We start from the raw sequence: 17,553 nt of genomic DNA on the forward strand, positions 1-17,553 counted from the left end.
CAGAACTTTGATTCTGTCCCTCTCAGTACACACTGGCTACAGGAACTGAGCAGGCATGGTGGGGTGAGGGGTAGTAGTCTATTGCTGATATAAGCCATCAGCAAATCACTTCTCCCTGGAGCAAATCGGGGAGCAAGAAGGAAATTGTCTTCTGGAGCCTGGAATGCTCCTGGTATCACAATCTAACCCTTGTATACTAAATAAACTGCACAAAGCCTGGATTGCTTTCTTACTCTGGAAAATGCAGTTAGCATTGTCCTCTGCCCCATTTCCTTCCTTTGAATGCCTCTCACAGATTACTTTGTGTGTTTGCTTCATTTTTCCCCTTCCTTTTATTTTTTTCATCATTTTGTGTATGGATTAATATACAGATATGCTCTTACTTCCCAAGATGCTTCTGTGGTTTTCTGGGTTTTTTTAATCGCAAGAACTCTGCATAGCTATTTTTTCAGAGGAATTAGGTTTCCCTGGGATTGCCGGAAAAAAAAAAATCTATCATAATGCAAATAACAAAACGAACGTACCTGCTGAGGTCCCACTGGAAAATGTCTGGCTGCATTTCAGTGCCACTATGCCCAAAGGAAAACAAACAGCTCACTCTCAACCAAACATACCCTTAAAAAGTAATGTTAATGTGCTTCTCAGCACCCTCATACAGCTAATCTTGTCATGTAGAGCTTGCTGAAAACTAGATGAGTGCCAAAACAAATGAAGCTTTCCTATTTAATGATGAATGTTTTGGAAACAAAATGTATCAATTCCAGACAAAATCATTACTGATCTGGAGATAAGAAAATATGTATTAATAACTTGCAGGGGGTGTGGGATTAATGGAACAGTGTATTTTTTAAAAACACACATCCAAAAACCTGGAAATTCAGTGTTTGCATTTTACAAATATTAATAAAATAAATAAATGTCCTCCTGTGTTACCACTCTGAGAACACTTCATATGAGATAGGTGTGGAGAACTGGGGAATATCTGTGTTATTTTTCATGAATGGAGAGTGATGTGTTTGTGTGATCTGTTACTTGCAATGGAGCTAAATCAAAGAGGTGGTTAAAAGGACCAAACAGGAATGGCAAAACAATAACAGGGATGAGTCCTGGAGGGAACAATGGAGAAACTGTTAACTGAGGAATGTGACTCCATCCAGGTTTAATCTTCCCAACACTAAGGATACATCTATACTACCTGCCAGATCGGCGGATAGCGTTCGATGTATCGGGGATCAATTTATCGCGTCTCGTCTGGATGCGATAAATCGATCCGCTAATCGACGCCCGTACTCCACCTCAGCAGGAGTAAGCGGAGTCGACAGGGGAGCTGCGCCAGTCTACCTTGCCGCTTTGAGGATGGCCAGGTAAGTTGAACTAAGATACTTCGACTTCAGCTACGCGAAGTTGCATACCTTAGTTCGAAACCCCCACCACCACTACCACCCCGCTAGTGTAGCCCAGGCCTAGGTGTAGAATCAAAGGAGGACACTAAAACATTTGAGGACCCTGGGCCTAGAAAAGGAAGAGGGGTCAGGTGAGCTGAGAGAGGCTTCCCAGAGAGTGTCAGTGAGCACTGACAAGGATGCAAGGAGACACCCAGACTGACTGAGAATCAGCATCTATAGCAATCAGATTACAGCATGGTGCTGAAGAGAAAGGGGCACCAAGGCTAAGTCATATCTCCCAAGAGGCTTGAGGGGAACACCAAGTATAGGCTCCCAAAGGAAAACTACTACAGGCACCAAGCCCATTGAGTCTGCTAGATATCCTTGTTGGCAACCGGAGAGGTGTAGTCTGTAGACACAATCAGAGAGTGGTTGGACTGCATGGTCCGATCCCAAAGAGAAGTGAAGGCATGGGCCTGTCACTGGAAAGGGATCTCAGAAGGAGCAATCTACCCAGGAGCCATGACTCATATGGACCATATGAAAAAATTTCCTGAAATTAGGCAGGCTCAACACTTGATACACTGGTGATTGGGCCTAAACTCCACAAATTTAAGGAAATCTTAAAATTCATATACTGTGGTTGCAAACTTCATAAACTACATCCACCATGGTTTGTGTAGCCTAAATGCAGGAGTACACTAGGTTTAAATGTCTGCAGGACACAATCTAGGTGGTGAGGGATTAATATGTTTCTATGATTTCCGGTGCCTAATGTCAGGGAGTTAGTTAGGGCCCCAGTCCATCAAAGCACTTAAAGTATGTGTTTTATGTGAACCTGTTTAAAATTAAGCACTTCCTTGGGTGCTTTGTTAACTGGAGCCTAAATTAGGATGTCGCAGCTAGCAGCTGACTAGGTCTCTTGCTTTTATGTAAAGTGTAATTATTGTTGTTAGACTATCCTACTTATATAGCATCCAAGAATCTCAAAGTGCTTTATAAATGTCCGTGGTTTTAGTTTCACAACATCACTGCATGGTAACCAGGTATCACTGTAAATAAACCACAGATGGATTAAGAAACTTGCCCAAGTTCCAAAAGGAAGTCTCTGGCAGAGGCAAGCGTAAATTCCAGATCTCCAAACTGTCAGTCCTATGCTTGACCCACAAGACCATCCTTCATCTCTTAAGAGTCACTGTGATGTTGGTGTTGCTGTTGTCTAAGGGAGAGTGAATTGAATCTAGTTTCTTTGGTCAAATAGGTGGTGAATGATATACACATTTGTATGTCCAATTTAATCCAGTTTGTATGTCCATTGTAGCTGGGGCTACGCAGCTCAAGATCTCAATTTTGAAGTATGATGGCTAATATTCGTCTCATGTTTTTGGGCAGGGGTGGGAGGATGTGGATGGGAACGCACAGGCAGAGTTAAGGTTGTTTGGGAAGGGCATTAACTCCACTTTTTTTCATACTTTCCAACATTTAGAGGTTTCTTTCAAATGTAAACTTTGAATTTCCTGGCTTCCAGACATTTGTGTGTTTTAGAGATACAGAAGAGATCCAAGCTCTAAGCAAAAAGATGCAGTGGCTCAGAAGCCACCCTCTTATGATAGCAAAAGGTAAAGAAAATGAGCCACAGAGAAACCAGTCACTAAGTAGGGAGGAGTAGTAGCCAGGCTGTCTTCCAGTTCCTCTCCCTGTTATGAACATGGGAAAAGAGGAGAGAATGTCAATGATTGCTAACCTAGGAAGGAGAAAAACAGATAGCCTTCTTCCGATCAGCTGCGAGGAGTGTGACACAGACCCCTGTAGCATAGGGTCTCCTGTTCTTTGCAAACATCTTGCACCTCAGATCTGACAAAACTCATACATCATATTAATCCATAAAGAGTAATGTGTAAGGTATCTACAGAGAGCTCATCAAAATTCATAATCATTGTGAGATGCAAGTATGAGTAACAGTTAAGGAATAAAGTATCTTTATTTAAAGAATGTTTTATGGACCAGGAGTTGAAGTTAATCACCAAGAGTTAACGTGTCTCAGTGATGACCCATTCAGGCAAGGGGGAGTTATCACCCCACTCTGTTTGGTCAGTGATGCAATGTAAGGCTCAATCGTTTGGCCTTGTGCAATACTGAAACTCTGAGTGAGAAACCATCAGAGGCAGCGACAAACAATCGAAAAACTTAAAGGCAAAATAGAAACTTTACAGCAAGCCAGGGGTTCTCCCTATCTGTGAATAGAAACAAAAGGCTGTTTTCAGTATAACACAGAGGGGGAGAGGCACTCAATGTCCATTCACTGAGAAAACCCATTGGGAGTAAGGGGGTTTTCATAAACATTTGGATCCTTGTTTTTATTAAGCCAGCCAGATCTGCCGTAGACTGAACTTTGGGGAAAATTTGCTTTATTGCATAGGGGAGGTAACTATTGATAAGTGTAGACCTAGGTTTGAGTTTAATGATATTGTTTTGTGTTGTAATCACTTGGTTTCATCAGTTTCTCCCATTTCCAGTTACATCTGTATTCTTTCTTAAATAGACTTGCTTTTGTTTTATCGTAAGTGCTCACAAGTGCCATGTGGTTTACAGAAGTGGTGGGTTACGGTAAAACTGCTAAATTGGGGTACACTGCTTCTTTGGGGGCAGAGGATCTGGAATTTCTGAGAGGAGCCAGCATCAGGGGCTGGATGTCACAGGGGTACAATTCACAGGGGACTCAGATTCTAGGGTGCATCTATTGTTAACCTACAAGGTGAAGAAAAGGGTGACATACCCCAGAGGAGAGGGCTTCGGTGGCTAACAGACTGGTGGTGTCAGGGAGTTGACACTCAGCTAAGCACAAGCAAGTCTCTCACAGTGGAGGCATGAGAGGTAACAAGGTGACTCACAGTCATGGGTGCCCGAGAAACATCACTGTGAGGGAAAGGAAGAGAGACCTTCCATCTCACTAGCAAGTGGATAAGGGGCTAAGAGAGAGAAGCCACAGCCAATCATACAGCCTGTCTTTCCATTATTTGGGATAACAAGAGAGCCCACCACTTCCTTCCATGCAGCCAGGGGAGAGCTGCTTTATGATTCCTTTGGAGCAGAAGGATGCATAGTGTCATATAACACCACGATTTGAAGGAAACAAAAAATGAAAGGGTGATAGGGCATGGCATTACTTTGGAATTTGTCTGAGAGAAAGCAGCAAACAACTCTACTTAACACTTTGCCTTGGTTCTATTGCCAGTTCTATTTGGGTGCATAGATGAGTAAATACAGTGCCTTTTCTGCAGAAGATAACAGCATCCATTAATTTTTCTTTACTAAAAGGAAGCAGCAAGTTGATTGCCATATGAAGTACTTCCTTATCTACCTTCATTTACAGATCATCTTGTCGTTGCTTAAATAATACCATGCTTTGATCATACTATATTTTCCTAAATATTGCTTTTTGTCCTTCTCTGTCCTGTCCTTCATCTCCCCTGATAGACAGATGAAGAGGAGGATGTAGAGGTATGGTTCTTTGAAAGAGCATGTCATTTCCACATCCCCTGTGTGCTGTGAGATCTAATTCTAACACAAATATTATGGAATGCTCAAGTCCATTAGCTCAACTGGAACCATGCACTGTGACTTTCATTCTTGTGGCTGTTTGGCTCTATCATAAGACTTGTTCATAGCTTTAGCCATGAGTTTAAGTGCTCTCCTGTAAATCCTGATTTGGAGCCTTTATTACCTGAAACTTCCTTTCTCCAGTTCCCAAAATCATTAATTAAGTTGATAATTCCCTTAATTATGCAAAACTTCAATAATCTGAGTATCATGGGGAAAACTTTGGATGAAGGTTCCCAGGACAATGGGATAATCTATGATGTGCTGTCTATGAACAAATCTTTATTTTATGAGCAGTTCAAAAATCTGTCTATAGAGATGCAAAACAAAATTTTGCAACATCTGCATTGTGAATCCCAATGAATTGAACAATGGAATAGTTTGTGAACTTCTTAAAATTCCTCTTAATTCATGAGTCTGCAAATAAATGAATAAATAATGTACCAACTGACATACCTGCTGTATTCCCAGTAGAACAGTCTATTGTTATGGACAGCGTCTCATTGTGTAATGCATTTTTTGTTCAAAAGTAGCTCACTCATCCAATTCAACTAACCAAGCAATTTGATTGGCTGAATGCCCAGTGCTTCTAATTACAGTGATTTGCACAAGGGGCTAGTCTTTGAGGGTAAGCAAAGCATCGGCATTTGAAAATGAAAGATATGTAGGAAGCTACTTATCTGGGACCTCTTCTTCCCCAAAGATTATAACTTAATGTCTGGGTGGGGCAGAACATGAGGAATCACCCAGGGAATGATGATTTGAACCCATTAGATGGAAAAATATGTGCTATTGAATTAACATTTGTGAAAAATATTTGACTAATGTGTGTATTCTAACTAATGTTTATGTGATGATAGTCTCCTTTGGTTTTTCTGTGACATTTTATATCTGTTAACTTTTCAACTTACTGTCAATATTATTTTTAAACCAGGACTGGCATGCACTGCAGTAGAAGTTTATCACTAATATTTTTCTAAACTTTATTTTCACATATGAGACTCTAGCACTTAAATGTTTTCTTCCTCCAAATGAGGCAAACTGATATTTTTTTAAACAAATTCTAGGCATGCACCATCAGCAGTATATCTCAAATTAATATATTTACCTCACTGCTTTGATCATTGCTTTATTTGGTTAATGTACGGTTCTAATCTGATAAATCATTTTGTTTAAATAGTATCACTCTCCCAGTAATTTCCAGATCAAATATTTTCAGCGTACAGGTAAAACAATGGGCTTTTCCTAACACTCAGTCCTGCAAACTCAATGTAGACTCTGAGAGTCAAGCTGGGTTCTTTTCTTCTAAAGCATCATCACCAGTAATAAAGGCTCTGTGGATTTTCTTGAGTGCAGCTGATTGGCCTTATAATAGGAAATTAATAAACAATCCTCTTTATGATGCAAAAGGAGGAGTAACATTCAATGCACTTTCTCATATCTGTGTTATGTCTGCAGGGCTAACGGGAGTGAGGAGAAATTTAAAAAATATTTTAGCCCCTGGTGCTTGCAGATATGACTCTGAATACAACACTGAAGCAGATCTCTTGAGTAACAAGTTACCATTTTTATGTAATCACTTTTCAGAGTAGAAACATATCTTAAATATTCTTTCTGGCAGTAAGAATCATGAGAGTAAGTGGCACATTTTAACCTTAACATCCATAGGCTGAAATAGAAATATAATATGCTCCTCCTCTGAAAACATGCTCCCTTAAAAATGTTTTCCTCTGCAGAAGTTCTTAGAGATCATCTGATCCTGCTGTATGTCGTCTCGCTTCAATCCTAGACAGGTTTCTTCTGTAACTGACGAAACCTCAGCCTACTGTCGCATTACTTTGTGATATATATGAGCAGCTAATTTAGAAACTGTTTCTTAATGTTGTCTTGGTAATACAGAAATCATACCCAGATTGGGTGAGTGAAGGGCAGATTCCAAAATTGGTTTAAGGTTTTGTTTGTTCTTCTTACTGCCGCCTGCAAGTTTTGTGCTCCAGCCATGAAATTATTTGGCAGCGTTTTTTCAGTGTTTTTCTTAATGTATTTTTAACTTACTGTAGTTAGTTGCTATTAGAACCGCTTGACTGTTATCTGTAGATATGCAGGGGCAGGAGTAGAGGGGGAGGTTAGAGACCGCAGGAAAATGTCTCCTTTCATGGACAGTGAAACTACTTCTGCTCTGCCAAGTTACCCGTAGTTGACACTACAGAACAAACTTACCTACTCCTTACTTAGCTAACTTGATTCATCTAGTGTGCCCATCACTGTGGTATTTGAGTCCCAATGGCAGGCCCTTACCCAAGGTGACACAGCAGGTCTTTGTTTCACACCCTGTGCTCTGATGGAAAAGGTGAAGATTAAGCCCATACTTATGCCTAGTTTTTTTGAGGATTTTATATACACCTGGATATTCCGTTGTCCTTGTGGCTATCAGGGTCTGTTCTCTTGGAGAGAAGTGAATATTGCCCCACTCTTTTGAGCCTACCTGTCCTACAAATGAGTCCAGGCAGGCAAGGATCTCTGATTGTGCATCTACTGCTCAGTGTGTCATGTGTGGCATATTTTCTTTACTAGTTTCATTCTTTAGAACTAAATAACTTCAATAAAGAAATTAGAACCTCTCTGACCACACGCCCCTAGTTGTCACTTATCACCTCACACTGGAACGTGTATGGGGTATCATCAAACAACTACAACCCATGCTCCCTGGGGACCCCACTCGGAGGGAAATCTTTCGTGGTTCCCTTCTTCTGGCCTTCAAACAACCCTCCAGTCTCTCCAAACTCGTTATTAGAAGCAAGCTCCCCACGCCCAGGACACACCAACTCAAAGTAGGCCCTGACTCTGCCAGAACAACAGATGCAAAACCTGAAAACATATTTCTGTTGCTACAATGATCAACACCCTCCACAACACACCTTTCAAGGTACAGGGGTCCTACATATACCAATCACAGCATGTAACGTACCTCATCCAGTGCATTAAATGCCTCAATAGCAACTGTATGGGTAAAGCAGACAATCACTATGCTCTAAAAATAAACTCACAGGAAAATGATAAAAGACAAAAGCACCCTATCACCTGTGGGTGAACACTTTTCTCACTCTGCAGCTGACCTGTCAGTCCTCATCCTCAAGGGAAATCTGCACAATGATTTTAAAAACAAGCCTGGGAACTTAAATTGATAATTGTGCTATACACTAAAAATCATGGACTGAACAGAGACACTAGACTGAAAGTTTATTACAACAATCTGTAGCCCCACTAATAACCGCCTCCAGCTGCTACTCCCCCCCCACCCTTTGCTCCTTATGACTGGAGCAGTGTTAAAGGGCCACTTCATATTGTATGATCCCTTGAAATATTTGTTAACAACTTATGCTAAATTATCCATCTTGTAATTACCTGTGACTCTCTGTATATCTTTCCTAGACCTGAAGAACTCTGTATAGGCTCAAAAGCTTCTCGCTCAGCAACGGACTTTGATCCAGTAAAAGATATTACCTCATCCACCTTGGCTCTCTAACTTAGATCGTGTCAATTAAACAAATTCTTTTTCTTTCTGCAGTCTGGAAAGTTCTCCAGCAACTCCACCCCATCTCAGAGCCAGCCACAGGGTCTGCAGTATGCTGAAGATGCAGCAGAGCATGAGAACATGAAAGCTGTGCTGAAGACCTCCTCTATCAGTGGGGAAAGCACCACTGCATTAGGTGTTCGCGCTCGAAGCAGAGCCAGCAGAGGTAAACGCTGTGCTTTTATTTTCTCAACTCCCTTTGGGCATTCTCGTTATTTATTGCGTGTACTGCAATAATCATTGAGGTCATGCCACCATAGTGGGGGGCTGCCAATCTAAATAGTCAAAAGAGAAAAAGCAATTTTTGTTACTCCCTCCCCCCATTTTATAAATGAGGCACAGACCCATGGAGTGGTTTGCCTAAGATCAGGCAGGTGAGCAGTAGCTGAGACAGTGGGAGTTGCAATAAGGAATAATGACCACTTAAAATTTTCTCACACACCCCTTCCTGCATGAGCCTGGCTCCCCTTTAAGCCACAATTTGTATTCCTCTGATCACTATTTATTATGAAATATAGATAAGGTCAACATAATTTTTTCCAATTCAAGCACGTTGAAAGTAGCCATTTGGCCACAAACTGTTGCTTAAAGGGCATCAAATCTCATGAGGAATGGTGGGGAAAGAGGAGGAGGATTTACAAAGTTATTGAAGGAATAAAAGAGATTATAAATGTATAAACATTTCCCTGCTATTTGGTTTATCCTACTACACAGAACTGCTGTTTGTTGTGGACACATGAGTCTATACCAGGGGTGGGAAAACTTTTTGGCCTGAGGTCCACATCTGGTTTAAAAACTGTATGGAGGGCCAGGGAGGGAAGGCTGTGTCTCCCCAAATAACCTGGCCCCCTCCCCCTCCCCCTTCCCATCCCTTGACTGCCCCCCTCAGAACTCCCGACCCATCCAACCCCCCCGCCGCTCCTTGTTTCCCTGATCTCCCCTTCTCAGGACCTTCCCCCCCCCAAAAACAACCTCCCCAGGATCCCACCCCCTATCCAACCCCTGATCCCTGACTGCCCTGACCCCTATCCACACCCCCGCCCCCTGACAAGTCCGTTTGGACTCCTACGCCTATCCAATCCCACCTGTTCCCCATCTCCTGACCGCTCCCCCCCCCACAGAACCTGCACCCTATCCAACTGCTCCCTGTCCCCTGACTGCCCCCCAGGACCTTCCGCTCCCCACCCCCTTACCATGCTGGAGCCAGCCATGCTGCTGTGTTGCCCGGCAAGGTGAGGCTGTCAGGGAGGGGCCAAGGGCTAGCCTTCCAGGCTGGGAGCTCAGGGGCCAGGCAGGACAGTCCCACCCACAGGCCATAGTTTGCCCACCTCTGGTCTACACCATATATACAAGCTCAGTGTTGGTTTTTGTAAAACTGATTTTAAAAAAATGAAATGGAAGATGAAGAATCAGTCACACCAATCACGTAAAATGATTCCACAGTGAACACTAGTACTCCATGGGTAAAGCATAATGCACGCAAGGTTTGTATCAGTCCCAGATGAATGTACACATTGATATCACTTAGTGCCATAGTAGGGCTGGTGATACCAGCTGGTAAAGAGAGAGCAGATTGGGGGCAGGTCATTTACCTTCTATAGGTAGCCATGGATGTGTTCACAACTCTAACAGCTCTTTCTTCTCCCTGTGAAGACAACAGTTGTCAAGTGTCAGCATGATTCAGTTCTGCAGACTGAATCCTGGGAAATCAAATGTTGTCCCAGGCTACAGTGCGCAGACCCAATATTCTGACAGAGGAGTTCAGTAGTACAACCATCTCTGGCAATGAGATATCTTCATGTCTTCTGCATCATATGATCCACTGGGATCTCTAGTCATAAGAAGAGCAGGAAGCAAACCACTTCCTTGCTGCTGAATCATTTTGCAGATAGTGGGCCCATTAACTCATTTTCTGTTCACATTTTTTCTTACATCTGTGGTTTATCAATTAATCAATCAGTTAATGGTTCTGGTATCAGAGGGGTAGCCGTGTTAGTCTGAATCTGTAAAAGCAGCAAAGAGTCCTGTGGCACCTTATAGACTAACAGATGTTTTGGAGCATGAGCTTTCGTGGGTGAATACCCACTTCGTCGGATGCATGTAATGGAAATTTCCAGGGCAGGTGATATATAGAGCATGAAGCAGGCTAAGATAACGAGGTGTTTCATCAGGAGGATGAGGCCTCTATTGAGTTGAGGTGTGAAAACAAGGGAGGAGAAACTGGTTTGTAGTTGAAGCATCACAAACGCTTTGTTAAATCCTGAGCTGATGGGGTACAAATTACGAGAACTGAAGCTCAGCATTCTCTTGAAGTCGGTCTGAAGTTTTTGCTGCAGAATGGCTACCTTAAACTGTCTAGTGTTTGGCAGGGAGGTAAAGTGTCTCCCTACACGTTGTATATTGCCATTCCATATATCTGATTTGTCATTTATCCTTTTCAGTAAGACTGCTAGTTTGGCGATGTCATAGCAGAGGGGCATAGGGATATGAGACGTATATGCTTAGGTGGATGTGCAGTGAATGAACCGTGTGTGATGGCTGATCTGGTTAGTACCTTGATGGGTCGCGGTGTAGATATGGGCAGAGTTGGATCGAGTTTGTTGCATGGATGGTTCTCGTTAGAGTTATATGAGCGGTGTGCGTATGGGGAAAGCTTCAAGTGGCAGTGTCTTGTGGAGGAGCGAGCTGCCACAGGCCTGTGAAAGTGTGGATCATGTCCAGGAGAGTTGTCAGATCATCGATGATGCCGTCTGGGGTTCAAGGTGACTGATGTGATGGCATAGAGCCTGTGGTTTATCGTTTTCTTGCATAGGAGGCTTCTGGTACAAGCTGGACTGTTAGATACGTTCCTTATTCACGAGCGGTATTGAGTTGAGAATGCTTGGTGGAGATTTTGTAGGTGTTGATCTCTGTCTGAGGAGTTGGAGCAGATGCGGTTGTACCTCAGTGCTTGGCTGTAGACAATGGATCGTGTGGTGTGCCCGGAATGGAAGTTGGAGGCATGAAGGTAGGCATAGCGGTCGGTAGGTTTTCAGTATAAGGTGCTGTTAATGTGACCATCACTTATTTGCACCGTGGTGTCTAGGAAGTGGACCTCCCGTGTAGATTGGTCAGGCTGAGGTTGATTTTGGGGTGGAAGCTGTTGAAATCGTGGTGGAATTTTTCCAAAGTCTCCTTCCCATGGGTTCTGGAGTACGGAGCAATAATTTTTGATGGTAAGGCCTTGGTGGTAAGGTATTCCTTTCCTTTGTGTATGAGACTCTTACCTGTTGCTGATTTCTTTTGGTATCACTATGCCTAGACCCTACTCTGCTAGAAAAAAACATTTTCTATGTATTTTATTAAAGCTTTGATGCCTGGCTCCAAAAGCCCCAATTTAAAAAGCAGGCCGAGTAGCTAAGATACAAAGAAGTAAACAACTCAGGCTGCCCTGCAGCAAGCTAAATAACTGACGTAATTCATTAAGTGCTAGTGAGCAGTGTGTCCTGTTATAAGATTCAGTTCCTGTTGGCTTAAAGAATAACAGAAGCAGTGGTAGAGTGAGCCAGAGAGAAGCCTGTTAGGAGCTCTATCCTAGTAGAACTGCTGTTGACAGGAGCCTGGGAAAAAAGCAGCGGGACACACTGCTAATCAAGACTGCTACTTACTGTGAACAGTGAAGTGCCAAGGGATGGTCCCATCATTGATGGTTTTTTAAGCTGACTGTGTTTACTGAGCCAGCTCTTTTGGAAAGCTCATTGTCATTCTTCTTCTGACTGACTGACCTTCAAATTATTAAGAAAAACAAACAATAATATGTAACGGAGAAACCAAAAGATGTGCCTGATGGAGGGCTTTGTGCAACAGGGAGGACTATAATTTCATGGATCTTTTGGGTTCAGAGACATGGCTCTCTGGTGTGTGTGTGTGGTTTTAACCAAAACTGCTTATATAGCTTTTCAGTCTGAACATTTTGCCAACCACTTTTGCTTTTCTGCTTGTAACAGAGCACATGCTGTTGTGCCGGGATCTGTCCAGCCCTGCAGTAAAAAGGTGATTTCTTCCTTTCAAAGGGGAAAAAACATCTTGAACCAGATTCTTTCCTCCATTACATCCTCTTTGTGCCACAAGCGTGGAAGCAGACGTGGTATAGTCTATGCCATCCACACTGGCTCCAGTGTAGGAACCAAAAGGGGATGTGAGGAGAGCAGTGGTTTTCCCAGGAATTGAAACTGGGGGGGGAGGGTTCAAATTTATGGGGGAGGGAGTGTCAGGACCGATGAGATATATAAAAGAGATACAAATAAAGTAAATGTTTTGTTAGGATAGTGCAAGTTACACCAAAACACATAACAAGTCTAGGTTTCTAAAAGAATATAAATTAAAAAAATGTATTTAATTTAAATTGACTTTTGAAAAGTCAGCCATCATGGGATAAGAGGGAAGTCCTCTCATGGATCCGTAACTAGTTAAAAGATGGGAAACAAAGGGTAGGAATAAATTATCAGTTTTCAGAATAGAGAGAGATAAATAGTGGTATCCCTGAGGGGTCGGTACTGGGACCATTACTGTTCAACATACTCATAAATGATCTGCAAAAATGGGTAAACAGTGAGGTGGCAAAATTTGCAGATAATACAAAACTATTCAAGATAGCTAAGTCCCAGGCAGACTGTTAGGAGTCACAAAGGGATCTTACAAAACTGGGTGACTGGGCAACAAAAATGGCAGATGAAATTCAGTGTTGATAAATTGCAAAGTAATGCACACTGGAAAACAATCTCAACTATACATACAAAATGAAGGAGTCTGAATTAGCTGTTAACACTCAAGAAAGAGATCTTGGAGTCGTGGATAGTTCTCTGAAAACATCCACTCAATGTGCAGTGGCAGTCAATGATTCCCAATATTCTGTTTGCTTTTTTAAAAGAACAGGGAGTATTGTGTTCACTATTCAGGACTAACAAATTTATCTGAGCATAACTTCATGGGCTACAGCCACTTCATGGATGTAGCCACGAAAACTATTCTCAAATAAATTGTTACTCTCTAAGGTGCACAAGTACTCCTGTTCTTTTTTGGCAATACAGACTAACACGGCTGGCTACTATGCTACCTTTGCTTTTTAAAGAAAGAGATAGATATAGACAAAAAATATCTTTGCCTCTCATATAATGCATGGAACGTGCACCTGAATACTGTGTGCAGATCTGTCACCCCATCCCAAAAAGATATTTGGAATGGAAGGTACAGAGAGGGGCAACTAAAATGTAGGGATATGAAAGAGAGGAGAATTAAATGCTGGGAATTTCAGCTTAGAAAGAGATGATAAGGGGATATGATGAGGTCTGTCAATCTTGCTGGTTGAAGAAAGTGATAAGGAAATGTTATTATATACCTTCACATAACAAGAAATAGCAGTAAACTCCATGAAATTAATAGCAGCAGTTTTTTTTTAAAAAAAGGAAGTACTTCTTCACCACATAAAGCACCTGTGGAACACTTTGCCAGGGGATCTGTGAAGACCAAACTATAACAGGATTTAAAAAGACTAGTAAATTCCTGGGGAAATAGGTCCATCAGTGGCTATTAGCCAGGATGGGGAGGGAGTAAACACCGTGCTCTGATGTCCTAGCCTTTTGCCAGAACTGGGAATGAGGCAACAGGGGGATGGATCACACTTGATGATTACCTGTTCTGTTCATTCCCTCTGAAGCACTGGCCTTGACCACTGTTCGAAGACAGATAGCTGAGCTATATGACCTTGGTCTGACCCAGTATACCATTCTTATGTAAAATTAATTATAATAATAAAAATGTTAGTACAGAAACTCCCCAACATAATGACTCTAAGATAGCAACAATGTGAATTAAAAACCCTTGGAAATAATGCATTTTAAATTTGGTCTACTAGGAAACATATTTATATAAGTTTCATGTCGCAGGTCACAATCTAGCCTATCTGGAGCAAAGTCACTAAAATATAGTCCAAAACAATGTTCTTTAACGTGCCTCTCACTTTCTCCTCCACAGCACCCCACACCCCAGTGTTTGCCTTGTCAGTGGAGACTCCAGGTTCAGAGGTGCTTTCACGTGAGTAGACCTCCAGGTGGGGGGCAAGAGCACCTTGCTTGTTTCCTCCAGCTGCTCACTGTTTGCTCTGGCACTGCTGTCTGTTGTGCACCGTTCACTCCACCACTGTGTTTGCCAATGGCCCTGCGCAGTCACCTCTGTGCCACATAACACTGTGACCTCTGCGAATGGTCTCTATGAGATTCTACCAGGCTCTCAGTGATCTCAGCTGCTCTCAGTGAGGGAAACTTACTGCTAGTGCAGTCTGGGCTGTCTCTTTACACAAAAAACACTGTACCACAGGAACAACAATCCCTAACAGCAGAACTACAGCACTTAGACCTGATTATCCATGATTTCAGCTGCAGTGGTACACTTAATAGAAAAACAGCTGTCTATGGAGCCTAATCAGCTCGTCTTTAAACAGTGGAGAGGTACAGGTCCCACCCTTTCTCTTAGATGCCCTCTAATCAGCACAGGCTAAGTAACATAAAAGGTTTCATTACAGTACCAGTTTAATGAATAGCGCCGATTTTTGTAATGTCGTACTACTGTCAAAAACTCTCAGCCACGGATTGGGCATATAACCAGAGGCCTAACCCGCGGGGTGGCGCAGCTAACTGTGAAAAAGGGTTCAACTGCCCCTTTAATATCCTACCTATATGGAATATAACAACGACCATCCTTCAATTCCCCACCCTACTGTAAATCGTACGAAGAATAGAACGACACGAACGGGCTGTGTACCAGCAAGCGGGTGCCCTCGTGTCTGAGAGACCTGCACATTCAAGTGCTTTGTAACACCAACCCCAGACAAAATGCTATCACTTGGACAACACAGCCTTCTGTCTTGCTCTGATACATAGGTACGATTAGGTGTGGTGTAAATACAATCTGGTCCTGAAGCATTTCCACACTCCCCACGCTCATCATTAGCTGCCAGGGAAAGCTCCATTTAGACTTGCTTGACCAAATCATCATTTGAAAATTATTTAGGTCTGGCCAAACATTTCTGGAGCAAAGTCACTAAAATATAGTCCAAAAAACAAATGTTTCTTTAACGTGCCTCTCACTTTTCCCTCCACCGCACCCCACTCACCAGTGTTGTCCTTGGTCAGTGGAGACTCAGAGTTCAGAGGTGCTTTCACGTGAGTAGACCTCCCAGGTGGGGGGCAAGAAGGCACCTTGCTTGTTCCTCCAGCTGCTCACTGTTTGCTCTGGCCACTGCTGTCTGTTGTGCCACCGTTCACTCCACCACTCTGTTGCCAATGGCCCTGCGCAGTCACCTTCTGCTGCCACATACCACTGTGACCTCTGCGAATTGGTCTCTTGAGATTCTACCCAGCTCTCAGTGATCTCAGCTGTGCTCTCAGTGAGGGAACCTTACTGCTAGTGCAGTCTGGGCTGTCTCTTTTACACAAAAACACTGTACCCACAGGAACACTATCCCTACAGCAGGACTAAGCACTTAGACCTGATTATCCATGATTTCAGCTGCAGTGGTCACTTAACAGAACAAAAGACTCTCTATGGAGCCTAATCAGCTCTGTCTTTAAACAGTGGAGAGGTACAGGTCCCCACCCTTTCTCTTGATGCCCTCAATCAGCACAGGCTAAGTACAGTTCAACTGCCCTTTACTCATATAATAATAACAACAACATTTCATTCCCCCACCCCCGCATTCAAGTGCTTTGTAACCCAACCCCAGACAAAATCTATCACTTGGGCAACACAGCTCTGTTTGCTTGATACATAGGTAGATTAGGTGTGGTGTAAATACAATCTGGTCCTGAAGCCTTTCCCCCCAGCTCATCATTAGCTGCCAGGGAAAGCTCATTTAGACTTTGCTTACAAATCATCATTTGAAATTATTAGGTTGGCCAACATCACCAAAATAAATGCACTGACATTGTCATAAAAAACAACAGCTGTATAAGGAAGCTAGTCTATGTTCATACTTTTCAAATCTATTATACTTTCAGATATATGTATTTTATCATACACTGTATATGCTTTTAAAGTGTATATTAATGTTTCAGTTTCAATTCACATTTCCAAACAGTCACTAAATTGACATGTTTCAGAGTAGCAGCTGTGTTAGTCTGTATCCACAAAAAGAACAGGCGTACTTGTGGCACCTTAGAGACTAACAAATGTATTTGAGTATAAGCTTTCGTGGGCCCACTTCATCGGATGCATAGAATAGAACTTATAGTGATGAGATATGTATACATACAGAAAACATGAAAAGGTAGGAGTTGCCCAACCAACTCTAAGAGGCTAATTAATTCAGATGCGCTATTGTCAGCAGGAGAAAAAAAAACTTTTGTAGTGATAATCAAGATATCTCATTTAAGACAGTTTGACAAGAAGGTGTGAGGATACTTAAAATGGGGAAATATATTCAATGTGTATAATGGCTTAGCCATTCCCAGGCTCTATAGAAGCCTAAAGATGGCTTGTATTGTATGCATATATTGAAGTTCACAGTCTATTTGGAGATCTGTTTTGTGAAGCTTTCTGTTTGCAAAATGCATCTAAAATTCTGTTATGGAATGCAGAGATTTGAAGTGTTCATCTCACTGTTTTTGAATGTTAGATTTCCTAGATGTCAGATGGTGTGTCCATGTTAATTCTTTGGCATCGAGATAGAGTCTGGTGCAATGCTGCAAAGAGGGCATGCGCAGAAATTGAAAAAGATCACATTGTAGAATGTGACAGGTGAACGAGACCTGATGGGACGGCTGATATGATTGGTCCTACATGGTTCACTGAACGATAAGTGACAAGTTGATGGGCTTTGTGCAGAAAGGCTCTGGTATAGGTTGTTCGTGGTGATGGTTGCGAGGAATAGTTGCTAGTGGGGCGCTGTAAAGACAGAAACAGGCCTGTCTACAAGATCTGTAAGAGTGAGATATCTCAAGGATAGGTTTAGATTTTGAA

General features: G+C 42.4%; 1 protein-coding gene across 10 annotated transcripts in view; it reads left to right on the forward strand.

Moving 5' to 3' along the window:
* The window catches only part of FHOD3 (formin homology 2 domain containing 3), a 1,052,879-nt gene that overhangs the window by 649,631 nt on the left and 385,695 nt on the right, over window positions 1-17,553 (forward strand). For 6 of the 10 annotated variants that reach the window (XM_075062615.1, XM_075062618.1, XM_075062617.1 and 3 more), the window contains 2 exons: window positions 4,863-4,886; window positions 8,554-8,725. In XM_075062615.1, coding sequence (XP_074918716.1) covers window positions 4,863-4,886; window positions 8,554-8,725 — 196 coding nt within the window. The remainder of the gene's footprint in view (window positions 1-4,862; window positions 4,887-8,553; window positions 8,726-17,553) is intronic. The other 4 variants (XM_075062616.1, XM_075062620.1, XM_075062622.1 and 1 more) reach the window with 1 other exon arrangement.

Source organism: Chelonoidis abingdonii, chromosome 2, assembly GCF_003597395.2.
Source record: "Chelonoidis abingdonii isolate Lonesome George chromosome 2, CheloAbing_2.0, whole genome shotgun sequence".
Classification (NCBI taxonomy): Eukaryota; Metazoa; Chordata; order Testudines; family Testudinidae; genus Chelonoidis; species Chelonoidis abingdonii.